At 43.8% G+C, this 26750-nt stretch overlaps 1 protein-coding gene across 6 annotated transcripts; it reads right to left on the reverse strand.

Annotated features, from left to right (window-relative positions):
* On the reverse strand, positions 1 to 26379 carry LOC100394972 (thrombospondin type-1 domain-containing protein 1). 6 transcript variants are annotated; one of them, XM_078350893.1, is made up of 5 exons: positions 26271 to 26379; positions 23134 to 23273; positions 18584 to 19120; positions 8323 to 8481; positions 1 to 1618 (listed from the first exon to the last, which is right to left on the reverse strand). In XM_078350893.1, exons 2-5 carry the CDS (start codon positions 23189 to 23191, stop codon positions 240 to 242), a joined length of 2133 nt encoding a protein of 710 aa, XP_078207019.1. In that variant the 5' UTR covers positions 23192 to 23273; positions 26271 to 26379; the 3' UTR covers positions 1 to 239. The 6 variants fall into 6 exon arrangements, with proteins under 6 accessions (XP_078207019.1, XP_078206844.1, XP_035153007.3 ...); XM_078350718.1 differs by having other exon boundaries at positions 18158 to 19120; XM_035297116.3 differs by having other exon boundaries at positions 23134 to 23286.
* Between the last annotated feature and the right edge of the window lie 371 nt (positions 26380 to 26750).

A 26750-nucleotide genomic window follows, 5' to 3' on the forward strand; every position in this document is an offset into this window, starting at 1 on the left:
TTTGCTCGTTTACATTTTATCATTGTTATTAGTAATAAACCAATAGAAATTGAATAACAAAGGAAAAGCTCAAGATAAATAATTTCTTCCTTGTGACTTGAAACACATGCATACTCACACGTCGTCCTCTGTGTGTGCTACTTCATCACATTCTGTCCTATGGCACAAATAGTTACACAAAAGTCTACAGAACTTGAGTTGCAGACCCCAGCTGTGTAAAGCTCAGCCAGACTCTCAGTCTAGATTACCAGCTTCTCCACGCTAAGTGTACTTGTGGTTTCATCCTCTTCATTTGACCCAAAATATCCTGGGAGGTCCAGCATCCTCTGCTCAGCCTCAGTGAGGCCAAATGAGGTATTGTCATAGAAGGCAAACTCGGGGTGAGCCGGGAAGCTTTGACACTTGTCTTTCCGACACTGAGAAGGGCTCAGAGGACTGACCCTCTGGTAGCTATCTTTGGGGGATATGGGAGAAGACTGTTTCCTTGAGATACTCTTGTGACTGGGGGACGGTCCCCGACGAGCTCTGTGAGGCTCTGTTCTCTCAGTTCCTGCCACTAATCCTGCCTGGCGATCCCCAAGGTCTGGTTTTCCCAAGGGCTGCCCCAAAGTGTAGCATTTAGGGAGAGGGCTTAATGGGCCACCGGTCCCACCTGCCCCATGGGAATGCTCCAGCCTCTCAGGAAACAGGTGGGCGTCTCGACTCGGAGGCCTAGATCTGTCGTCTGTCTGCTCCCAGGTCCGCGTCCTAGAGCTGTAGGCGGGCGTCTGCCGTGGAGTCAGAGTGGACATGCTCCTCTCTCGGAACGGCCGGGCCTGCCTGGTTTCATGGAAACTCGCTGTCCTCCTGAAATGCGCGTTCCTGGCATGGCTCCTCTCGGACGGGCCCCCTCTGCTGCCCACGTGCCTCGCCTGTGACTTGCGGATCAGAGTCTGGCTGGGGCTTATGGCACAACTGGCCTGCGTCACACTTAGATCCGGCCTGGAGGGAGGCCTTTCCCCAGCGCTGACCGCAGGCTGCTCCAGAAATGGGGATTTGATCCGGAACTTGTTTGCGGCAGCTTCTTCTGGGCTTTCCAAGTCTAAGGGGGCGCTGGCGGCCGCGTCAATGGCAGTGTCTGTCAGGGGACTCTGAGACACGTGGTACACTTTCGTGGTTTCCGTCAGACCTTTCTTTTTCATCTCCTTTAACTGCTGCTGGGCGAGGCGGTAGCTGAACAGAGGGGGGATTATCTTCTGGGCGTTGGACTGGAGGCTCTCGCTGCCAGAGGCATCGTCCTCGGGAGGCCCCAGCCCGCTCCACCTGTAGGTCAGAGGGATGCCCGTGTCCCCCGGACTCCCCGTGGGCCCGTCTCCCCCATCCGAGAAGCTCCCGCGCTGCTCGCTCAGCTCGCAGATGTTCTCCTCGTCCGAGTTCTTCCGGAAACCGGGGGAGTGGAGGGAGCTGCGTCGAGCAGGGGTGCTGCACTTGGGGGGGCGGCCGAACCTCCTCCACAGCGTGATGAGCACGGTGGCAATGATGATGAACAGGCACAGGGATATGCCAGTGACAGTCACGATGCTGTTGGACTTTGCTGGACCCTGGGGCTGAAGAGGAGATGGGCTGGATGGCTGGAAAGCTGAAAACAAACAAACAAACAAAAAAACAAAAACACAGAGGAACAGATTTTTTTTTCGGGGGGGGGAAGAGAACCTCACTCTGTCACCCCAGCTAGAGTGCAATGGACCCATCTGGGCTCACTGAAACCTCTGCCTCCCAGGTTCAAGCAATTCTCCTGCCTCAGCCTCCTGAGTGGCTTGGATTATAGGCATGTGCCACCAAGACTGGTTAATATTTTTGTATTTTTAGCAGAAACGAAGTATCACCATATTGGTCAGGCTGGTCTCAAACTCCTAACCTGTGATCCGTCCACCTTGGCTTCCCAATGTGCTGGGATTATAGCTGTGAGCCACTGCACCTGGCCCAAATACATATTTTCTAGTATTGTTTGCTCTGCACAGTTTTAAGGTCTCTGCGTCACTTGCTCGAGTTATCTAGCAGTTCTGGAATGAAGGAACATATACAAGGACTGGGATTTCTGGTCTTACATATGGATTTCTACTGGCAGCTGAAGCTAAACAGGATCACCAAAGGAGAAACACTGCACAAACAGAGACCTACAGAAGCAAGGTGACCTGCTAAGCCATAATCAAGGTGACTCTGTGCTCACCAGCTCCTGCTAGAATTGGCCTCCAAGTTTCCACACAGAAGTAGCATGTAGAAATTTTCAAGGTAAAAATCAGTGTTCACTTAGGATAATGTAAATGTAGTACCTAAAGTTAAATGTACTCTGAGAGGCACATCAGAAAATACCAAGTATAAAATGTGAAATGCAAAATGATTTAGGCAGGCCAAATTTAGGTACCTAAATTTGCACATCTTAGGAGAAATTAATGGATGAAAATGAGATGTGGCAAAATATAACACAACTCATCTCGCCCTTCTAATATCCAGAAACTGTCTTTCCTAAGTGTTAAAGCCTCTGCGTTCTCACTCTTCTATTTTCAGCCATCCACTCCCCTTCCTACCTTCTATGTGAGGGGGATTTTTCTTCTTTTTCCCTGCTTGCTCAAACTGGTTTGTCCCATGGTCATCAAAATGTAGGCACCACCTGGAGCCTCTACCTGTACTGCCACTGAAACACCTGGAAACGTGAGACCCTGAGCTCCCAACTCTTTCCGCTTTGGTCACCTGTCCTATGGCTTTGTTCCCATGGTTGTATCACCACCACCGGCTCTTCATCTTCTCCACCGTCCTCCCACTATCCCCTAGGGGACAGCTGATTACAAATTCTCCAACATTCCTAACTGATCCACAAAACACTGCCTTCACCTCCTTGTCCCACCTGAAGCCAGGCTACCCTGCAGGGCCTGGTTTCCTCCAGTCCTCTCAGTGGAAGCTGTCACACATACTTTCTTTAGAAGTAAACAGGGTCAGCAGCAGAGTGTGCTCCTCAAGCTCATTCCTATTGCTATTTCCAACCTGCACCCTTCACCTCCCTAAAAAACTTCCACTCCTTTGATGCCTATGCCATCCTGGCAAGCCAATGTTCCACCCCTCCCTCAACACCATCAGCTCCCAACCTCCTGCTAGCCATCAGTCACTCTAGCACCTGGGTCCCAGCCTCCCTCACTATCCCAGAGCTTGGAGCATCCAGGTGACTTCAGGTCCATCCAACATATGGTACCTTCCCACTGTCTGCTCCTCTTCTAAAATGTTAAACTGCTCAACCTGCTCTCTATCTGTGTTCACTATTCTCACTCACTCACTATTACTAAACTGAGACTTCTGATTCTCCAGCCCTCCATTTTCTCACATCTGCCAGACGCTTCCTAGACTCACTTCCGCCCCTAACCAATTTAGAACTATGATTCATTACTGAAACCACTTTCCTTCCAACAACCTCAACTCTCTCAGCCTCTAATACTGAGCTATACCCCTTTCCCTGCTCTGCAGCAGAAGTCCAACCCTAGACATGTGAATTCCCAGCTGCTGCACCCAGGTCTTGAGCACGGGTGAAGGAAATAACACAACCATGCAGGTCAGTACCCCCACACAGTCACAGCACCCAACCTCACCTGCCCACAAATCCTTCAGTGGGTCCCCTACAACACCTGCTCCCAATTTCACCACTTCCTTAAGCCCCATCAATCCACTTCCTTAGCACTCTAGTGGGACACACACACACACACACACAACAGAAGCCATCAGGCAAGTCCATGCCTGGCTTCTTCTGTCATCCTCCCCTGCCCCATAAACTTATTAGCAGCCACACCTCTATTTACCTTTTTTCCACATGATCAGTGGGAGAACTGTCCTCCTATAAAAGGTGAGGCCACAAGCAAATACTCCCTAGGCCTCCCTTGTCCAGGGTCCCCTCCGCAGCAAATCTCTCTAGCTACTCCTCTATGTAGCTCCTTTTCCTCAGCATAGAAACATACTTGAGCTCTTCTCACTTTATTTTATTTTATATTTTTTTGAGACAGAGTCTTGTTCTGTCACCAGGCTGGACTCCAGTGGCACAATCTTGGCTCACTGCAACTTCTGCCTCCCAGGTTCAAGCAATTCTCCTGCCTCACTGCCCAACCCCCCCCCCCACCGCCCCGCCCCAAGTAGCTAGGCCTGCAGGTTTGTGCCACCATGTCCAGCTAATTTTTGTAATTTTAGTAGAGATGGCAGTTTTACCATGTTGGCTAGGGATGGTCTCGATCAACTGACCTAGTGATCCACATGGCTCAGCCTCCCAAAGTGCTGGGATTAGAGGCACAAGCCACCACATCCAGCCAGCTCTTCTCACTTTTAAAAGAACCTTCTCACACTCTCAGCCATATCTTGCCCCTTGTCTTCCTGGTCATGCTTACTGAAAAGAAGAGTCTGCCTTGCTTACTGCTCCTACATAACCTCTGTCTCCTGCAACCTATCCCCAATATTCCAATTAAACAGCTGCCACCGAGGTTATGAATGACCTCCCAATAGTCAAATGCAAAGGAGTTCGTTTCGCATCATTGGCCACTGTTAGACAGCTCTTCCAACTCTCTCTCTCCCTTCTGGTTTCAGTGAGAATATTCACTTATGTAAATTAGAGAGAATAGCATAGATTTTAGCTCCAAGGAGAGCTAGGTTCCATTCCTGGCTCCATTAGCTCTACCATCTCCATTGGCTATCCCACCACCTCCATCTCAAAATGCCTGAGACTCACCATCTCTGCCTAGAACATGTGCTTCCTCTGATATATATAATCTCAAAGGAATGGAATCACAGTTCCCACAGTTGCTAATTCTAAAATCCTGGGTTTCATCCTTCATGCCTCCTTCGCCATCACTTGCCACATACAGAGTCTGAATCCTCCTCTCCCTCCATCACAATTGCTGGCACTTCATTTTGCATGTAGGTTACTGCAAAACTCTTTAACAGCTACATCTGCTGCCATGCCTAACCTTCTGATTTATACTCCATGCTACAGCCAGATAGAGATACCACGAAAACACAGGTCCCAACCTTCAAGGCCCCTCAGGATATGCACCCCGTTTTCTTGGTTGGCCTCATGTCTCCCACCCCTCCCTGGCACACTATCATCCAGCCACATTGAACTACTTTCAGTTCTCCAGTTCTCTTACTGTGCCATCTTCCATGCCTTCGTTCATTGCTCGCTTTGCTAAAACCCCCATTTTCACCTACTTCACCTGGGGGAAACCTCAGCTCTCCAATTTCAACTCTAATACCACCTTTTTGGCCAGGCATGGTGGCTTATGCCTGTAATCCTAGCACGTTGGGAGGCTGAGGTGGGCAGATCACTTGAAGCCATGAGTTTGAGACCAGCCTGGCTAATATGATAAAACTCCATCTCTACTAAAAATACAAAAAATTAGCCAAGTGTGGTGGCACGCACCTTTAGTACCAGTTACTTGGGAGGCTGAGGCAGAAGAATTGCTTTAACCCGGGAGGCAGAGGTTGCAGTGAGTTGAGATCGTGTCACTGCACTCCAGCCTGGGCAACAGAGCAAGACTCTGTCTCAAAAAAAAAAAAACAATAATTTTTATTTCCAGTCTCCTCCAAGACTGGAAATGTTTTGAGCTTGGATTATTACTCCTGAAAGCTTCTATAGCAAGCTCTGGGTACATTTGTAACTGTAGGCCCTATAGTATTGTATAGTATTAAGCCTGTTTATGTGCCTTCCGAGCTACTATAAGCCCCTTCTAGACAGTCCTATCTTATTAATACATTCCGAACCACGGTCACAGTGACTTGCATAGTTAGTTCTCAATAAACACTAGTGATTCACTCTTTCATTATTAAAAAGGCAATAGCAAAATGATCAATATTCCAACAGATGGAACATAGGTGAAACGACAATTTAATTGTACTGCTACTCTCTTATTGAACACGATAGACCAAATAATGTACAACTACAATCAGACCTTGGCGGAAGAACATTCTTTTAAAGCCAAACCAACCTCTGAACTCCCAAACAAGTGAAAACAGTTGAATGATGACAGACTTGTTCCCTGATGGATCACTTCCTTCAACTCCAGTGGCTCCTCATGACAGGGGTAGCAGCATTGCCAGGACACACCGTGAACCTCTTCACTTGAGTTTTTACTTATCTTTTACTTATTTTTTCTTTTAAATTTTTCACTTATCATTTTACTCTGGCTGGCTTCCTTTAAAATCATAGCTGGAGAAAAGCCCAAAAGCTGCTGGCCTCACCCATCTCTATCTCTAGTTTTTCCTGTTTCACATGAACTAAAGGAGATGTGTTGATGTTATGCAGCCGGTGAATTTATCTCTACATTTCCAAAGAATGGAAAATAGGTTGACTAGGAAAGAGAATCCTTGGAAGAAAGGATCGTTTTTATCCACATAAGCAATTATCTGAGGACCACTTACAGTAGAGGCAGGCGAGTCTGTAGGACTTACTCTTCTTGCTAACTTAAAATGTACAATTTCCAGTTCCTACTCAGTATTAAAGAATTAAGATGCTAGAATATGACATAATATCACATTTCTTAAAAATGATTGTTAATTCCATTTTGTTGAGGCTTCTTCTAGAAAGCCAAATTGTCCTGTATATAAAAGCAAGGTATTCAGGATAGGTAGCTTGGCAAGGAGTCACATCTAGTGACCGCCACTTTCTAGCTTCATGATCTTTGTCAGGCCACTCATCCTCTCTGTCCCCGAGAGTCCTCATCTGCAATGTAGAGATAAGACTGTGCCTACTTTATGTGTGCAGGGCTCTTAGAAAAATGCCTGGCAGGCAGTAAGCTCTCAAGAAGTCTGAACCCAGCCCAACTATACCTACTTTGTGGAATTACTGTCAGCCTGAAGTGAGATTATGTGTTTTAAGTGTTGCCACATGGCACATAATCAATAATGGTAATACCAATAAATACCTATTTTCGTCACATATAAAAGAATAGCAGTCACCAGTGGCCACTGAGTTTAAATGCATGAGTGTTATGGAACTCAGATATGAAATGTCTGCATACATGATCCCATCCCAGAGTTGAAAGGATGAGGTATATTTGAAGGAAGTTATAGACACAGAAGGTCTGTAGAAAGTGGAGAGGACTTATAAAGAGAAGAGGAGACAAAGAATAGAGCTTTAGGAAACAGAATGAAATATCACTGAAGAAATAATGAATTCAGGGCGGGGCCAATGAAAGAAGACAGGCAGATGGAGGCCTAAAAGAAGAGCCTGGGTCAGAAGCTACAATAAGAAAAAAAAAACAGAAGAAAGAATAATATCCTAAAAATGATGGAATGAAGGGAACAAGGCCGATGATACTGGCTGGGAAAATAATAGAGCAGCAAGGAGTTTAAAGGCCACAGGTGGGGACACTGGCTGAGACGCTGCCAGGTGCCTGTGGTTTGGGCCAAAAGGTACTCTGAGATCTGAACACAGAAAAGCACGTAACTCCTCCAGATCCCAAAGAAACAAGGAACTAAGATGGTCTTTTAACCTGGAATTGGAGAGTACGAGAAGACGGGACTTGACAGAACTTTAAGAGTCAGGACCAGAGCAGAGGCTGGCCAAGTCAATGTGGACTGTCCGTCAGGAGGCGAGATGGTGTGTGGGAAAAGCAGTGACTATTCAGTGTGTGACTCGTGGTAAGTGAACACGATTCAGCTCCATAAGCTGGGGCAAACCCAACTGAACCATGTGAGCAACTTACTATAGACCATTTACACCAAATACTCACTGACCAGCTACTAGCATGTGCCTTGAAGATGCTTGGAAGATGCAGGAAAGGCCAGTCCCCAGGTGAGAGCGAGAAGAAATGTCCCTCTGGGAAGGGGCGGTAAGGAACAACTTAGGCCGCAGGGGATTAGACAGGGAGTCTTGCCCCATTCTGACAAATACTGGTCTATGTGGTCCCCCGGCTTTTCTGGGTTGATAGGGAGAAAACTTAAGGAAAACTGTTTTTCCACAGTTTCGGTAGGGAAAAACAGGGAGAAAAAAAAATCTTATGAAGAAATGGTTCCTTCTACATTTTTTGCATTTTTAGAAATGATTTAATATGTCTGAATCCTTAATATTTCCTTATCATTTCCCTGTCTTCTACAGCGGTAAATCCCATCATCTCACTGGTAAGCTACTCTCCCAGCTACTCCCAGTCTTAGAGACACTAACGTATACAGGGCTAGTACAACCAACAGCAATCACAGAGCATTCATGAGTCTACTCTTGACCTCAGACTCGTAACTCTCGGGCAGACCTGGGTTCAATATACCTTCTGATGAAGGATCTGAGGAGAGACTCCTGAAGGAAGCAAGAACACCTACCAGCACACTCCTCCAGGGAACACAGGGAGGTCTCCAAGGGCATTCCAGGGCAGCCGGGTCTGGTTGGGAAGGAAGTGAGACACTCTCGGCGACGCTCTCTGACACCATCCCCACATGTGGTGCTACACTGGCTCCACGGCTGCCACAGTCCCCAAGTTTCTGCAAGGATATAAGTTATGCTTTTAACGCTAGTTCATTTGAGAGTCAGTATGTAACTGCACCCAAATGAAACAGCAAAACTCAAATCTCAGGTCTTGAAAAGTCTGTGAGTAAAAGCATTCCCAGATATAGAAAGCTGAAAAGAGTTGCTCCTAACCTAAAAAAAGAAAGAAAAGCCGTATAATTTACAAAATCTTAACCTTTCCAGAGCCCACCAAAGAGCTAAAGTCACAGGACAACTAACTATCCTGCAATATAAGAAAAGATAGGATCCTCCAAAAAAAATGAGATGCCATTCTTGTTTACCAGCGGCAGAGTTCACCTAAAAATGTCATGAACTGCCAAAAGTCTAGTGGATTAGCACAGAATATAGAACCCCTATGACTCACATACACAAGCAGAATTTATACTCACTTGCAGGATCTTCTCCACAGAGCTCATCAAGTACAAAAAGGACTGAGGGCAGGTACCAGACCAGACAAAGCCTCCCTCATGGCGGGGGCCCAAGGAGGGAAGGGGCAGCCTTGTGGGAAAGACACAAAACCTCACCTAGATCCTCTCTCCATTTCCTTTCCTGAATAAAATCTTCAACCACTTGGGAAAAGGCCTCAAACCCTATCATCCTAAGAGCACCAGCTGATATCAACTGCTTCTGGAAAATGGAAAAAGAAACTCCTTCACCCTTGGGGAAGAGCCAAAATTATCCTGGGCCCACCCAGACTATTAGAGATCTTCTACCACTGGGGAGGAGCAGGATCATCAGAAAGTCCCCACTTCTGAAACATAGGAACACAGCACTTGCCTAACACTGAGGCTGAACTAGTACAGGAGAATGCCTTCCCTCTGCTCCAGGCTAGCAAGTGCCAAGTATCAAGTAACAACAGTCTACTTCTGAGGAAGAGGCAGAGCAAGAGATGAAAGCTTCTCTGATGTACAGGTTCACAACCAAAGCTGAGGGTGGGACAGAGCATGGAGGAAACCCCTATGGTGATGCAATGCCTGCCCTAAACACAAAGTAACACTAGAAAAATTTCCAATGTGATAAGCACTGAGGGTAGCCATAGCAATGGTAAAAACCCAGACACAGTTCAATTCCTTACATTAACCCAATACCCACATTAAAGGCCCGACAAAAACAGGCCTATGACCATTTCCAGGCATAAATACCTCCATGTCTACAGTTTCAAACAAGGTGTCTGGCTTTTAACTCAAAATTATTAGACACAATAAGAAGGGGAAAAAAACATAAAACTCTCAAGATTCAAAGTAATCACGATAACCAGACTCAGATGTGACCCAGATATTAGACCTGTCACAGAAAGAATTTAAAATAGCTATGATAAATAAGTCAAAGACTTCAGTGGAAAAGGTGAGCAAGATGCATAAACAGATGGCAAATTTCATCAGACAGTTGGAAACTAAAAAATCAAATGTTAGAATTTTAAAATATGCTAAAACAGATGAAGAAGGCTCATCAATAGACTTGAAACACTTGAGGAAAAAACAGTAAATGTAATATAGGTAAATAGAAATGTCTCAAACTAACACACACAAAGAGGAAAAAATGAGTAAATAAAACAGAATAGAAGACCGGAGAGCTGTGGGGCAATATCAGACAGACTCCCATACATGCAATTGGAATTTGGAGGAGGAGAACATAGAATAGGACACAATAAATATGTCTAAGAACTCTCCAACGTTAATGAAAGACCCCAAACTACAAGTCCAAGATGCTCAGAAAACACCAAGCAGGATAAATGCAAAAAGCAATACGGTCCTCCAACTGCTGAAAACTAAAACAACCAAAAAGTGTGAGGGCTGTGGCTGAAGGGGGGAGAATACACCACCAGAGAAGAATGGCAATAAGAATTACAGCTGACTTCTTGACAAAATTATCCAAGCCAGAAGACAACAGAATGCCATCTCTGAAGTACTGAAAGAAAAACCACCCCAGTAAAATATATATATATAATTTCAAAAATAAAGGAGAAATAAAGACTTTTTAAGATAAACAAAAATGGAGATCATGTATTACCAGCAGTCCTTAAATGCAAGAAATGTTCAAAGAAATCCTTCAGGCAGAAAGAAAATGTTACCAGAAAAAAATCTGCCTTTATCCAAAGAAATGAAGAGTGCTGGTAACAGTATATATAAAGATAAATATAAAAACCATTTCTGTCATGTGTAAATGCTCTAAAATATAATTGATAGCCTAAAGCAAAATAGTAGCAACGTATTCAGTGTTTAATAGCATATATAGGGCCAGGTTCGGTGGCTCATTCCTATAGTCCCGGCACTTTGGGAGGCTGAGGGGGGTGGATCACGAGGTCAGGAGTTTGACACCAGCCTGGCCAACATGGGGAAACCCCATCTCGATTAAAAAACTACAAAAATTAGCCGGCATGGTGGTGCGTGCCCATAATCCCAGCTACTTGGAAGGCTGAGGCAGGAGAATTGCTTGAACCCGGGAGGCAAAGTTTGCAGTGAGCTGAGATAGCACCATTGCATTCCAGCCTGGGCAACAAGAGCAAACTCTTTCTCAAAAAAAAAAAAGCATATATAAAGTAAAATTGTGACAACAATCACACAAAGAATGGGAGGAGCGAATTGGGAGTATATTGTTCAAAAGTCCCTGTAGCACACATGAAGCAATATAATACCTGGAGGTGGACTGAGAGTAAAGATGTATACTGTAAACTCTAGGACAACCACTAAATAAATACTTTCTTTTCTGAGAAGGAGTCTGCTCTGTCACCCATGCTGGAGTGCAATGGCGTCGGCAACCTTCACCTCCCAGGTTCAAGTAATTCTTGGGCCTCAGCCTCCCAAGTAGCTGGGATTACCAGCACGTGCCATGATGCCCAGCTAAGATTTTTTGTATTTTTAGTAGAGACGGGGTTTCATCATGTTGGCCAGGCTGGTTTCAAATTCCTGATCTCAGGTGATCCACCTGCCTTGGCCTCCCAGAGTGATGGGATTACAGGCATGAGCCACCAGGCCCAGCTCACTAAATACATTTTTAAGGTATAAACAATAAACCAATAGTATAAAGTAAACCATTAAAATATTCAATTAATCTAAAATAAGGAAGAAAAAAAGAGGAAAAAAACAGAATGGATGTAACAAATATAAATCCAGCAAAATAAATCTTAATCCAACCATATAATGATAAAATGAAATAACCTAAACACTAAAAGACAGAGATTGTCAGATTAGATAAAAAAGCATGATCCAACCATATGTTATTTTTTTAAAAGCCCACTTTATGTATAAAGACATACATATGTTAAAAGTAAAAAGATGGAAGATATTCCTTATGAACATTACGCAAAAGAAAACTAGAGTAACTACATTAATATCCAACAAAATAGATTGCAGAACCAGGGACATTGCCAGGGATAAAGAGCAACATTACATAGTGATAAAAGGGTCAATTCAGCAACGAACTTTAATCCTAAATGAGGACATACCTAACACTGGAGCTTCAAAATGCACACAAAACCCTCCCAGCTATTATTGATTGATAAATGTGAACATCTCATCCAAGCAGATATGCAATCACTGCCAGATAGAATAAATGAGTAATTTCCATATAAAGAATTACTTTGGCAGGCGTGGTGGTGCACGCCTGTAAATCCCAGTACAGGCCAGACAGGTGGATCGCTTGAGCTCAGGAGACCACCCTGGGCAACATAGCAAAACCCATTTCTTTTTTTTTGAGACGGAGTTTCACTGTTGTTACCCAGACTGGAGTGCAATGGCACAATCTCAGCTCTCCACAACCTCCACCTCCTGGGTTCAAGCAATTCTCCTGCCTCAGCCACCCGAGTAGCTGGGACTACAGGCGCACACCACTATGCCCAGCTAATTTTTGTATTTTTAGTAGAGACGGAGTTTCACCTTGTTGCCCAGGATGGTCTCGATCTCTTGACCTCGTGATCCACTCACCTCAGCCTCCCAAAGTGCTGGGATTATAGGCATGAGCCACCGCGCCCGGCCAGCAAAACCCATTTCTACAAAAAAATACAAAAATTAGCCAGGGATAGTGGCATGCACCTGTAGTACCAGCTACTTGGGAGGCTGAGGTAGGAAGATCACCTGGGCCGGGGGAAGTCGAGGCTTCAATAAGCCATAATCATACCACTGCACTCAAGCCTCGGCAGCAGAGTGAGACATTGTCTCAAAAAAAAAAAAATTATTCTAAGTCCCCTCTCTATTAGTACCCATCCAACCCCAAGATCTAGCAGATCCTGCCAACATTAGGCACCAACACAGACTCTGTATAAAAATCTCTTCATCCTTTGTGGACAAAAACTTCTAATGCAGCCAAAGGTATACAAAGCCCTAGAAAACATGAAGAAAACGTGCAGGGCAGATGCTTTCGCAGGTGAGCCAAGTGGTGCAATCTTTGGATTGAGTAATGGAATATGAGTTCTTTACAGCAATTAAAAGATTTTCACAAGAGTGGGAGGGTTACAAACCAGGATCCTGGACCAACGTCAATTGAGGTGTGCTAATTATGTTCCATCTAGAGGTCCAAGTGAAGACAATATTAGTTCTGTGCCTCTGAGATCACACTGCAGCTCCTCGTACAGCATAACAATGAGCTGGCTTTGTCCTCAAAGCTTCAGAGCTGTTCCGATACTAAGCGTCACTGCTTGAAAAGCTTTGAGAATCACAGTCTGAGTGATAGTACTGTGATTTGTTTTTGGAAAATCTACTGGAAATCCCACTACTGTAAAATCTAAATTGAAAATTAAGTCAATATATAGTTTATCCTTCTCCATGCTCACATTTAAGACCACAAAAGGTAGAATTACACATGCTAATAATTTTTTTGTTATTCCTCCTGAGCTCTTTTACTTTATATAACTTATTTAAATACATAGAGTCATTTGTCATACTAAAAATAAAAATTCCACTACTTAGGATCAGAAAAAAATGAGTTTTGATAAAAAAAGTGTATATATTTTTAGATTTAAAAATTGTGTGTGTGTGTGTATGTACACACACACATACATACATATATAATGGAGCTCATATTTTATTACTCACTACAAAGATTGCACCACTTGGCTCACCTGAGAATGCATCTCCCTACATTTTCTTTATGTTTTGTAGTGCTTTGTATACCTTTGGCTGCATTAGAAGTTTTTGTCCATAAAGGATGAATAGTCTTTTACGCAGAGTCTGTGTTGGTGCCTAGTGCTGGCAGGATCTGCTAGATCTTGGGTTGGATGGATACTGATAGAGAGGGGACTTACAATAATTCTTTTTTTTCTTTTGAGACAATGTCTCATTTTGCTGCCAAGGCTGGAGTGCAGTGGTGTGATTATAGCTTACTGAAGCCTCGACTTCCCCCAGCTCAGGTGATCCTCCTATCTCAGCCTCCTGAGTAGCTGGTACTATAGGCACATATCATTATCCCTGGCAAATTTTTGTATTTTTTGAGGAGATGGGTTTTTGCTATGTTGCCAGGCTGATCTCAGACTTCTGAGCTCAAGCAATTCACCTACCTTGGCCTCCCAGAGTTCAGGGATTTACAGGTGTGTGCGTATAAATCCTCTGTTTCCCAGGTTCAAGCGATTTCCATGCCTTGGCCTCCCAAGTAGTTAGGACTATAGGCACATGCCAAAATGCCTGGCTAATTTTCGTATTTTTAGTAGAGACGGGGTTCCACTTTGTTGGCCAGGCGGGTCTCAAACTCCTGACCAAGTGATTCGCCCACCTCAGCCTCTCAAAGTGCTGGGATTACAGGCGTGAGCCGCTGTTCCTGGCTAAAAGCAAAACCTTAATGTTAAAAAAAAAATCTCATTTTAAAATGTTGTGTTGTTTCCCCTTTAAAGTCATAGCTTGTAGGATACCAAACAATAAAACGAAATGAATATTTAAGCTAAGCTTTTATGTCTCAATTTCTAAGTCAAATTAATCAAACAATAAACACAGGAAATCACTGAAAGCAATGATCAAATTTAATTAGGCAAATATTTGGCCAGGTATGGTGGCTCATGCCTGCAATCCCAGCACTTTGAGAATCTGAGGTGGGTGGATCACGAGGTCAGGAGATCGAGACCATTCTGGCTAACACAATGAAACCCCATATCAAATAAAAATAAAAAGTTAGCGGGGCATGGTGGCACATGCCCGTAATCCCAGCTACTTGAACCCGGGAGGCAGAGGTTGGAGTGAGCTGAGACCATACTGCTCTCCAGGTGGGGTGACAGAGCAAGATCCCAGCACTTTGGGAGGCTGAGGCGGGTGGGTCCCGAGGTCAAGAGATTGAGACCATCCTGGTCAACATGGTGAAACGCCGTCTCTACTAAAAATACAAAAAATTAGCTGGGCATGGTGGCACGTGCCTGTAATCCCAGTTACTCAGGAGGCTGAGGCAGGAGAATTGCCTGAACCCAGGAGGCAGAGGTTGCGGTGAGCTGAGATCATGCCATTGCAATCCAGCCTGGGTAACAAGAGCGAAACTCTGTCTCAAAAAATATATATATATTAGGCAAATATTTGTAAATGTCTTAAGTAACTCCATCTGTTCCCTGATGATCTCTGCTAATAACTTTGAGGAAAATACTTGGCAAATGTGAACTCTTTAGATAACTGTAGTTCACATGTTAGAAATGAAGAGCAAAAAGCCAATACTCCAAATAGTCCGTCGTCACAAATGAAAGGCTGTTTTGTTTTGTCCTGTTCCTGTTTAGATGTCCATACATGTGCTCACACTACATAACAAACCTGTTTGTCCAGGATAAATGCCTTTCAGGCTTTTATAGAGGGTTTTAATTTTGAATAAGCAAAATATGTCTTAAATGTGAAAAGGGAGGTTTGTTTCTACCCATAAGACTATCTGAAGGAATGCTGCCTTTGAAATATTCACATCTGCAAGGCATTTTGTTCAAGAAAGCAAGGTAACTGAATAAATCATGATTATAAGAAAACTCTGTAGACATAGCAGAGTAGCTATAAGCAGTAGGAAGAGCAGTCGAACCTGGGATCCGCAGTTCAGATTTTCTTTGCATAGAACCAGGCTTCCTTATATTGAACAAATCATTCTTATGCACTGGGCCTGTGGGCTCCCAAGTGGTTAAGGGTCTTCTAAGAGATGGGTGGCACAAGATGAAACAGTAAGTTAAGGAGGAAAAAAACTTTTTTTTTCAACCTAAAAGCTTAGTAGTATTTAATACATGAATTGAGTCAATTGCGTGGAAGGCAGTTACAGAATAGTGGCCAAAGCAAGCTCCCAAGCTCGTCTACCTGGATTTGTGTTCTGACCCTACTATTTAAACATTATTGATCTTGGGAAAATTACTTCACCTTTCTGTGCCTCCATTTCATCACCTATAAAACTGATCATGTAAACTCTGCCCAGTGACATGACCCAGTGAAATGACTTTTAAGTAGGAGAATAGCCTGCTTAAAATTCAGCTGACCTGAATTTTAAACAATCGCTTTGGATGCAGTGAGAGAATGAAGTAGACAGAGAGAAACCAACTGGGAATCTGTTCTAAGAGTCTAGGCAAGGAGTAATGGAGGTTTAATCCACGTGGTATCAGTGGAACTGGGGAGAAGAGGAGAGACTGAGACACCCAGGAGACAAAGCCATAGGACTCAGTAATGTATCATTTACAGAAGGTAAAGAGGAGGACTCCTGGCTTCTGGTTTGATCCGTAAGATGGTGGGGGAAGACCTATACTGCTGAGAAGCAGGGTTGAGGGTACGATGATGAGTGAGTCCAGAAATGCTGCTTCTGAGGTGCCAGGGAGACATCCAAGGGATGCAGCACCTGGATGCAGGAGATGAGTAGGGGAGACACACCCAGCTGGAGCCATCAGCATCAAGGTCAATCACCTGGCAAGTGTGTGAAGAGTAAATAAGAAGATGACCAGCACTTGAGGGAGACAGGCAGCGGAACCGGGAGGCCAAGGAGACTATGAAGAAGCAAGCAGGGAGGTGACAGGTGTGTGGTGTCACAGAATCAAAGTCAATGAAGACACTGGCTGAAGTGTACCTGGATTTGGAGTCCTGTAACTCATTTGCTGGCTGCCTCAGTAAGAGTATGTCAGGGGAGGACTTAGGTGTGGAAGCCAATTTGCAATAGGTTGAAAAGTGAATGGGAGGCAAAAAAAGAACTCTGAAGCACTAGGCAAATTGTCAAGCAGTTTTTGGGCTATAAAAGGAAGAATAAAGATGGTGATGTCTGGGGGAGATCACAGGGTCAGGGTGGTTTTTCTTTTGGGACACAATAATTAAGTACATTTCAAAATCGATGAAAATGAGTTTGTAAAGGAAGGACAGTTGAGGATGGGAGAGATAGGGGATAATGACTAATGAAAAGTTTCCCGAAATGAGCAGAGAGGCTGAGATCCACAGTGGAGAGAAGGAATAACACTTCTTCCATGGTGGCAGGAAGGGAGTGGAGAGGACGGGTCTGACGTCTACAGGTGTACAGATCTTTTGGTGAGAGGGTGGAGTTCCCACTTAGCGGCTTCCAGCTGCTCTGCATGGTAGGTGGAAAATCAACTCTGAGAGTTAACCAGTGCGCAGGGTTGAGGTCTGAGAGGAGTGGAGAAGGTCTGAAAGGGCTGTTGTGTAGGAAGGAGCATTGGCCTGGGTGACATGCTGAGCAGCATGCAGGCCCTGCCAAGGATGAAAGCATGATCCACCTGTGTGTAACCTTGTCATGCAGCCTTAGAAGTGGTGCAGTGGGTGGCTGTCAGATGGCTGGCTACGTGCAGAGCTGAGGTGTGTCCTGGCAGGTGTATCGGAAGGACAATGAGGCTAAGGAGTTTAGGATATTGGCAGGAGGGTGGTTAAAGGGACGAGCTATGGAATCTAGGCTGCATGGAAAAGGGAGCACAAGGAAGGAAGTGGCCAGTGGTGAAAAAGAACACCAAAGCAAAGGGACTTAAAGAGAGGAAGTGTGTAAATTTGCAGCAAGGAACACTGGGAGTTGCAGACAAAGTCAGGCTTATGCAGTGAGGGGACACTGGGCTTACTGGGGATAAAGATAAAAGCAAACCAGATGATTTCTGCCAAATTAAACTACTTGCTAAGACTTTTCCCCAAGAAAAGGGAAAGAAATGCAAAGAGCAGCATAGGGAATGAATGCACTTGTCGTAACCCCTTTACTATTTCTTTGTGATTAGGTAGGGCATTACACACAGAATACAGAATCTGAATACATTTTTTTTAAATCTTGCTTTGATTTCTCACTATAAAGGCTGCATTCCTATAATGAGTGACTTAGAAGAGACATGCTCAGCTAGAGGAAGACAGATGTTGCTAATTTGGGATTTGGTTTTGAACTCCCAGTCATCTCTCCATGAACTTATCATATGATTTAATAATGGGATTTTTAAAATATAATGTTTATTGAGCACTTCCTACATGCCAGGCACTGAGAATGTCACATGTGGATTTCGTTCAATCTCCATGACTCTGATGTGTGTACTTGTATTGCCCCTATTTTACTGATGGGGAAAACGGAGACTTAAAGAGGTTAAGTAGGTTTACTGGTACCCTTAGTTTTTCAGCTAAGGGTGATAATGCCAGTTGGTACACTATAAGGCCTGAACCACAAAAATGATGGTACAGTTCATCTAAATTCTAAACGATAATTTTGATTACATGAAGGATTTGATTTAAAATGTTAAAAAATCTCAGTACAAACCTATACTTCTCTGAATTAGCATGCACTCCTCCTTTGCAGAAAAGTGGCTTGTGCTTGAAATGCCAAAGTCAAAGCAGTACTTATTCCTCCCCATGTCAAACAAAGTACAGTTAAAAACGGTCCTCCTCTCTCCCAGGGGCAGGCTGTTAACAGCCAAATGAGTGGTCCTCTTCCCAGAGGATCTGGGGGCCTCCTTGAAGACAGTGACTACTCCTTGGACGAAGGTGCATGGTGGAGGCAGCACCGTCACCTCCACCCCGGACTCGCATGTGAGTTCTGGCACCATCATCAGTTTGTATCCAAATTTCCGGGCCAGGTCAATGGGTCCTCTGGAGGTAATGACTGAGTCTCGCCCAAGCAGCTTCAGCACTACAGTGACATAGGCTTCCGTCCCCACAGGTGCACAGCCAAACTCAAGCCACTGACCTTGAGCAAGTTCTGTCCTTTTGCTGGTTCTTATTTCCAGCGGCTGTCCTGAATTTCTCCTTGACTCAGGAAGACTGTTGGTGAAGATGACATCCACTGTGATGGCAGGCTTGTCCACAGGAAATGGGCACAGTGGTTGACTGGTAAACAGGCCCACTTGGAAGGTGCCTTCTGCTGCCTTGGAGCTCCTGTTCAAGTCAACATGAAAGGCAGGCCATTCCACCTTCAGAAAGGCACTCTTCTCCCACCAGGGGAATGGAGTGCTGGTGTCTGTTGCTTCTGGACTCATTGTGAACCAGTAGTTACCAGCCTCCTTGAAATAGAAGCATTCAAACGTGAGTGTTCCCTGGGACTGGTTGGTCAGGACGTGCTTGGTAGTTACGGTCTGATTGGTGTTGGCCTCCAACAGCAGGACAGACACATTCCTCAGCGTCCCATTAGCACCATCAAAATACTGGAAATCCACATGCACGGTATCATTGCTGAGGGCTACATGGCCTGGCTCTCGCAACAGAAGATACTCAGCTTCTCCAAGAACTGAAATGAAGTGGTCAGAATTGGTTTTTAAAAGGTATATTTGAGCAGAACTATTAGTGACATTGATGAAAACAGAATTTTTAATTTTTTTCCAAGACAGGGCCTCACGCTGTCACCCAGGCTAGAGTGCAGTGGCACAGTCACTGCTCACTGTACCCCTAACCTCTTGGGCTCAAGTGATTCTCCCACCTCGCCCTCCCAAGTAGCTGGGACTACAGGCACATGCCACCACACCAGCTAATTTTCTTTTTGTAGAGACTGAGTCTCACTATGTTGCCCAGACTGTTCTCAAACTCCTGGGCTCAAGCAATCCTTCCACCTCAGACTCCCAAAGTGCTAAGAGTATAGACATGAGCCGCGTACCCAGCAGAAAACAGCATTTTAGATAAGAGAAGTTAGAACAGAGCCAGGGATGATGTGAAATTATACTGAGTAACGATCCTGGAAGCTGGCCACTGTGCTCTCTGCACTCTGAAGCGGTTCCATTCCTTCATCTTCATCTTTCATGGTTATGTTTACAATGACTAGTGGAAAATACTCTGAATTCACAACTTTTGACAATGTGATATAACTGCAAGGAAAATCTATACAACTAGAATAATAATTTTTGGAATTAAAAACCCAATCTCGTATTATTAATCATATTCTGGTGGTTGATATTTGGGAAAATGGATACACACTGAAGAGAAAGCTGGATTTAAATGACACAATACAAATTGTTCTGGATGACTTGAAATGGAAGACCCTAAATTTACTTCAAGTTGTTATTTTCTGATATTCAAGGCAAGCACTGGGAAATTTTTTACCAGTAAAGGAATCAGTGTCCTCAGTTTGTGTGAGGCAGAAATGTTTAGATGGATAAGAAATGTTGACACTTTATTATGCATGAATAACCAAAGGGATAGGGTGAACATTTATGAAATAACTAGGCTTGTCCTTGGCAATATAATGACATTACAGCAACTTTTATTTGTCTAGATAGGACAGATGACTACTACTTCCCAAGTATCATTCTGTTAGGATCAATCATATCTTTTAAATCTTACCCAGCAGAGTACTTAAGTGAAAAGTGCAAAGAACAGACACACAAGAATCCTTGTTTCCCTTTTGAATCCTATCCAAATACATATCAAAGGAGGCAGAATTTGGCAATGCAACAGTCAGCTGGCCCGTGGTTAGGGTAAGAAACAGTTCTAGATGTAGGGACTGAAGTGCCCTTTAGGTTTGAAAAACAACTTGTGTAAGTATGACTTTATTATTATTATATATGCCTCATGCATATATACGTCCAAAGGGGCCCATGTGTTTTTTGTTTGGGCTGGCAGTCTTTAAAACACCCTTATAGATATATGCAAACAATGATTATTAGAATCAGCACATTAATATCCTGGCACACAGAAGAGTTTTTAATTAGCATAGCATTTCACCTAGTTCTCATTTCAGATTAGGTGAAATAAAAGACATAGAACTTGGATGACTTGAATGCTCGATTATTACTTGTTTGAAAACCATAGTGGGATAAAGTTTTTTTCTCCAATTAAGAAAAACAAGTTGAGGGATAGTCCCTTTTGAGACGATTCAAGGTGCCTGATTCTGGCGCAGCTTGCATACTGGGTCAGAGCCAACCTGCTATTTTTCTTGAACTAGTGGGTAGAGAGACCCCAGCACTTACCACAGCCCAAGCAAGTGCTTAAGACTGAGAAAAACGTCATGTTAATTTCAGTCTGAAGAGCGCAAGATGGTTCTTTGGTGCATTTAAGAATAAGACACATACACCACTCAGTTAGCTAATGAAAGTCCACTGCAGACTGGTCTGATGGTAGCAGGTTATCAGAACTTATTAACATTAATGTCACTAAAGTTAGGTATATGACCCCTAACTACTAAAATTGACTGGCTAAACAACAAAAAAAAGTCTATTGTGTATGACGGGGATTGTCAATTCAGTGAAGCAGATCAGATTCTGATTTGATGGAAGCCAGTCAATGACAAAGGCACACATGCCCAGTTGGAAATGGAGAACAAAGATGCAACAGAAGGGTTCCAGCAGCAGCAGACAGGAGGTTATGTACTAAAGGGAGAATTTGCTACCTTAGAACTCCTGTTAGAAAACTACAATTTGGGCCAGGCACGGTAGCTCATGCCTGTAATCCCAGCACTGTGGGAGGTCGGGGAGGGTGGAACACCTGAAGTCAGGAGTTCGAGGCCAGCCTGGCCAACATGGTGAAACCCCATCTCTACTAAAAATACAAAAATTAACTGGGCATGGTGGCAGGTAGCCGTAATCTCAGCTACTTGGGAGGCTGAAGCAGGAGAAGTGCTGGAACCCAGGAGGTGGAGGTTACAGGTAGCCAAGATCGCACCATTGCCTCCCTACCCAGGCCAACAATAGCGAGACTCCATCTCGAAAAAAAAGAAAACTACAATTTGGTTCTACCACATCCTGACTAATATAGTACACGGGTAATGGTATATTTTGATCAGCATTGAGTAGAGATAAAGCAGGGAAAAACAGATCTATGACAATACCTACCTTTTTTTATTTTTGAGATGGAGTCTTGCTCTGTCACCCAGGCTGGAGTGCAATGGTGTGATCTCAGCTCACTGCAACCTCCACCTCCCTGGTTTAAGCAATTCCCCTGCCTTAGCCTCCTGAGTAGCTGGGATTACAGGCACATGCCACCATGCCAGCCTAATTTTTTTGTACTTTTTAGTAGAGATGGGGTTTCACCATGTTGGTCAGACTGGTCTTGAACTCCTGCCCTCAGGCTATCTGTCTGCCTTGGCCTCCTAAAGTGCTGGGATTACAGACATGAACCACCACACCCGGACGACAATACCTCCTTTTTCATCAGTGGCCTGTGCACTTAACTTCTATGCTCTATTTTATGCTCATTCAACTTTTATTTTCATATTCCAGTAAGAAATTTTGCTCTTAACAACAAACGCCCTTGTATACTTTGTTTAAATGGAGAATTTCGATGCTTTATTTATCATTATGTATCAAGGACACATACTTTTTTATAGAAGGCTGTTACATGTACAGCAATCTATTTTTAAGAAGGGTTAAATTACTTTAAAATGAATGAATCCTACACTGGCTTTCCTTAAATCTGGCGTCTTCTTGCAAAAATAAACTTCTTAAAAAAGAAAAGACTGAAAAAGGAGGTCTACTGAATGATATGAACAGAACATGCTCCAATCCATTTAACTGCTGTGCCACTCACACAAGCCAGTGTCCTCTACACCTTGGATCACAATTTCTTCACCAAATTAGAAAACAACTTCCACTCCCATACCATCAAGTGCTTAGATGTCTATGAAATATTTGGAAATCATCAAAAGAAAAGTAGTGGAGATTATGTCATATTGTTGACTCTATCAGTTCAGTAGTTGTGTAAAACTCTGTGAAATGAACTCAATTTTTAGTTGAAATGAACTTAATGAAAAGAACACACTTTAAGCACCTACTCTCTGCTCACACATTCAGGGTGTTTCACATTCTTGATATGATCTTAACAACCCTGTGAAGTCAATATTATTGCTGAGGTTGAAAGAGATTAAGAAACTTGTCTCAGAGCACCCAGCATTCAAGGATTGAAATAGTTAGATTGGTTCCAAAGATACCAAAACTCTGTCAAGTGAAATCTTATGCAGAATCCTAGTATACACAACATCATTGCATGTGTGTATGAGGTGATTTATCACACTGAATTCTTGGGAAATAGAAGAGAACTGAAGGTAACATGCTTGCTTCCAATTTGTTAAAATTGGAGAGACTCTTCTAAAAATTTTTTTAAAGAGTTAAAAATATCAAGTGAAATTTGAATCAATCATGCAGAATCATGGAAATATAAGGGAACCCAGGGCTGCAAGGATCACAGTTTAGAAAGCACTGAACTGTATAGACCCTACCCTGTCTCCTTCATGAAGTCATCAACATCAATGCATTTATAAATGTCACATTTATGTTTTATTGCTACCAAAACATTAAGTATACTCACAATACTCACCATAGTCACAGAGCACCATCAACAATAGATTTGAAAAGTCTTTCAACATTGGTTTCATTCTGATCAGCAAAACCCCAGGTCTTTAGTCTCCTCATGTCCTTTCTCACATCCAAATTGTGATTTTTCTTCCCCCAAAACACCTGAAATTAGAACCTCAAAAACAGATGGCTCCATTTAGTGTGATTGACAAAGTAGTAATCATGAAATAACAAAACAATTCTAAAACTCAAACTGCCTATGTGATATTAAAAGGAAGCTAGAGAGGACACTAATTTTCCCTGGGGCAATGACTTATAATTATACAAGCCCCTTTCATTCCATTATAACTCACTGGTCAAGAATATGCAGGTATGCCCAACACCTGATAAGATTATCTTTGCAAAACACCAAAATCTCTTCTCTTTATGGCATATCCTTAAGCAGCGAGTTTATTGTTGTTTGCTTAATTTTATCAAAGCTAATAGCCAATTTTGATACTACATTTTCACAGTATTTATCTGCTTTCATTTAGCATTCTGCTATATACACCCACATGCTCCCGGCCTGGTGTCCACAAATGCGTTAAGGCTTCCTTGCACCACTGATGTGTTACAGGATTGCTTCACTTATTGACTCCTGGTAACTACATCCAAGTGATCAAAGCTTTTTTAAAAAAAAGATACCCCAGAATACTACAATTAAATGTGAACTCCATGTGACCCTGACTTCCCTTGTTTAGGGCAGTCTAAGGAAAAACATACAAATAACAATCATCTTCATCAGTCCTGCAATACTTGTTGCTGCTGGTATGCATCAGGAGATAGGTGAGTCACAAAGCAATCTTGCCAATCTACCTAAAAGGGCAGGGAAGACCTTGCTGGCCTGTGGCTCAGAGTTATTTGTTGGAAGAGGCACTTATTTTGATACAGACTATTCAATTATAGAATAAGACACTGGGCATTTAAGACAGTTCTTTCATACTAGAGTCTAGCAAACTATGAGTTATTAATATTAAATATACCGAAATATATATTTTCTTAGTGTTTATGGATCCCCCATTATTTACAGTTAATCTCTCTCTCTCTCTCTTTTTTTTTTTTTTTTTTTTTTGGGACAGAGTCTTGCTTAGTCACCCAGCCTGGAGTGCAGTGGCCTGATCTTGGCTCACTGCAACCTCTGCCTTTCAGGTTCAAGCAATTGTCCCACCTCAGCCTTCCGAGTGGCTGAGATTACAGGTGTGCACCACCATGCTTGGCTAATTTTTGTATTTTCAGTAGAAAAGGGGTTTCACGTGTTGGCCAGGCTAGTTTCAAATGCCTGACCTCGTGATTCACCCACTGCAGCCTCCCAAAGCATTGGGATTATAGGCATGAGCCACCACACCTGGCCCACAGTTAATCATTTTAATAAGCAAGTATATATATTCCAAATACATATTACATCTCTTCAGAGAAGAACACAAATTAGTAGAATTAAGAAGACTGATTGAAATAAGCCAAAATTCAATGGAAAGGAAACTGGTGTGTCTCTATTAGCTTTCTTTCAGTAAGAACTGGTTGAACAAAGGAAATTCAGTACTTCCTGAAAGGGAAGCCGAGATCTGAAGTGTAACTATGCAGATGATTAGAGCTCCCTCCTCTTCCCTGCCACCCCTTGCCAAAAAAAAAAAGAAAGAAAGAAAATTCTGTTTTGCGTAGAATTAGCCACAGATTTAACCCAATTCTTTCCTTGAATGCAGACTGGCAAGCTTGCAAAAGACAGCTGGTGAGATCCTGAGAGAATGCATTGTATCTCCTGGGCCAGTGTGAGCACTTAGGACAATTACAATGCTTCTTTTAAGTCATCGAGACCTGGTCACCAAACTAAGGAGAAGCCAGCTCCCAAAAGTTGAACTGGTTTCTCTCGGATTTGTTTGCTTCCACCACAATAACCTTTTTATTTTTTAAAAAATAAAAACTGATTTTTATTCAAAAAATCATAACTGATTTTGTGATAATAACACATTTTCTTTCTTATGAAAATGATCAGTAAAACATAGAATTGTGAGATCATCTATATTGTGAGCTGAATGGAAAGAGACATAAAACAAACCAGCCTACTCGTCCATCATAATATGGATTATGATCATAATCATAACATCATAGTAGTAATATGTCTCTCTAATTTCTACCTTGCTTGCTTATTTTCTTTCAACATGTTCTTCCCAAAACCCCAACTGACTTCTTACGTTTGGCTCAAGAATTGTCCTAAGAAATTAAGAACTTAGGTATAGTTTATACACTTTTGAAAATACGTCTAGATAGCATTCTCGTATGTAAACTTTATAGAAAAATTCTAAATGCATCAGCTGAGAAGGTGGGGAGAAGCTGTGAATATTCTCAGTGGCTAACAGCATCCCCCAACCTTAGTGATTTTGCTGAAACCAGGTAGGACAAACGCTTCTAAATCTCCCTTCATAGCTGCAGAAAAAGAAAATGAATTACACTAAAATCGATGGGACCAATAATTCGTGAAAGACTAAAAGGGAGAACGAAGCAGTTACTTTGTCCCTCCTGACCAACATGCACATACTCGTCTGTATATCTAGGAATCATATCTATTGGGAGGAAATCTCTAGTTCTAAAGCAGCTCGTGTAAACAGGCTTTATTTCTATGTTCATTCGAGTCTGCTCTGCCCTGGTCCCACGGGTTGCTTGCAGCGTCCCTGGGACGCCGTGCACTCGCCCCATCTACTTAGCTTTGCAAGCCCAGTTCATGCTTGGAAACCTAAGCCTCGTGCAGTCAGCATAAAGCCCTCTTAATGAAGACCGTCTTTAATTTAATGTAATGTTTATATCTCATACTTTCTGTATCCCAGAAAGGATTTCTTTTTGGAAAGAAACAGTAGCTCAAAACGCAAATTTTCAAGGTTCTGTGGCCAGTCTCAGTCACTCGGCCACATCGCAACATCGGATCCAGGAGAGAGCCAGACTTAAAGCGTGCCCTGGGGCCCGAGGCGGGTGTGTGGAGTGGCCGCCACCGTCCACCTGCGCCTTCGGGCTGCCGGGAAGTTGCAGTGCCCGGGAGCATTTCCCGACCCCAGCAGAGCCGCGGAGGGTCTCGAGGCACAGGAGCGCCCACGGGGGCGCGGGCACCGGGATGCCGAGGTGGCTTCTTACCTTTCAGGATTGGCAGGCAGCGACCCCAGGCTGGCCGGCCGAGTGGCAAGGCAGACGGGAGGCCTCAGTGGCCGCGAGGCAGCGCGCCCAGCATCTCGCATCCGGGAATGAGCTCCCTGACCCCGCGGCGCTCGGCTCCCACTGCGCCGCCCGGGCCCGCCCCGACGGCGTGGGGAGGGCGGGCACCGGGAGGGCGGGGGGCACTCGGGACCGGGTGTGGTCGACTCCCGCCCCTTCTGGGCAGCGCATTCTTTCCGGCCCGCCCCCAGCTCGCCAGCTGCTGGACAGGAAACAGGCAGGAAAGGCGAGAGGCCCGCCAAGGTCCTGCGGGAGGGGGTGCGGCCCCGGCAGTCGCAGGTCTCCCCAACACACACCCGCGTCCGCAGCCCACGGACAGACCCGGGGTTTTAAGGACAAGCAGCAATCTCCTGACACTTCACATTCAATCACTTCTCCCCTAGTGTCATTTTCTTCTGGGAG

The sequence above is a fragment of the Callithrix jacchus genome, chromosome 1 (assembly GCF_049354715.1).
Source record: "Callithrix jacchus isolate 240 chromosome 1, calJac240_pri, whole genome shotgun sequence".
Classification (NCBI taxonomy): Eukaryota; Metazoa; Chordata; class Mammalia; order Primates; family Cebidae; genus Callithrix; species Callithrix jacchus.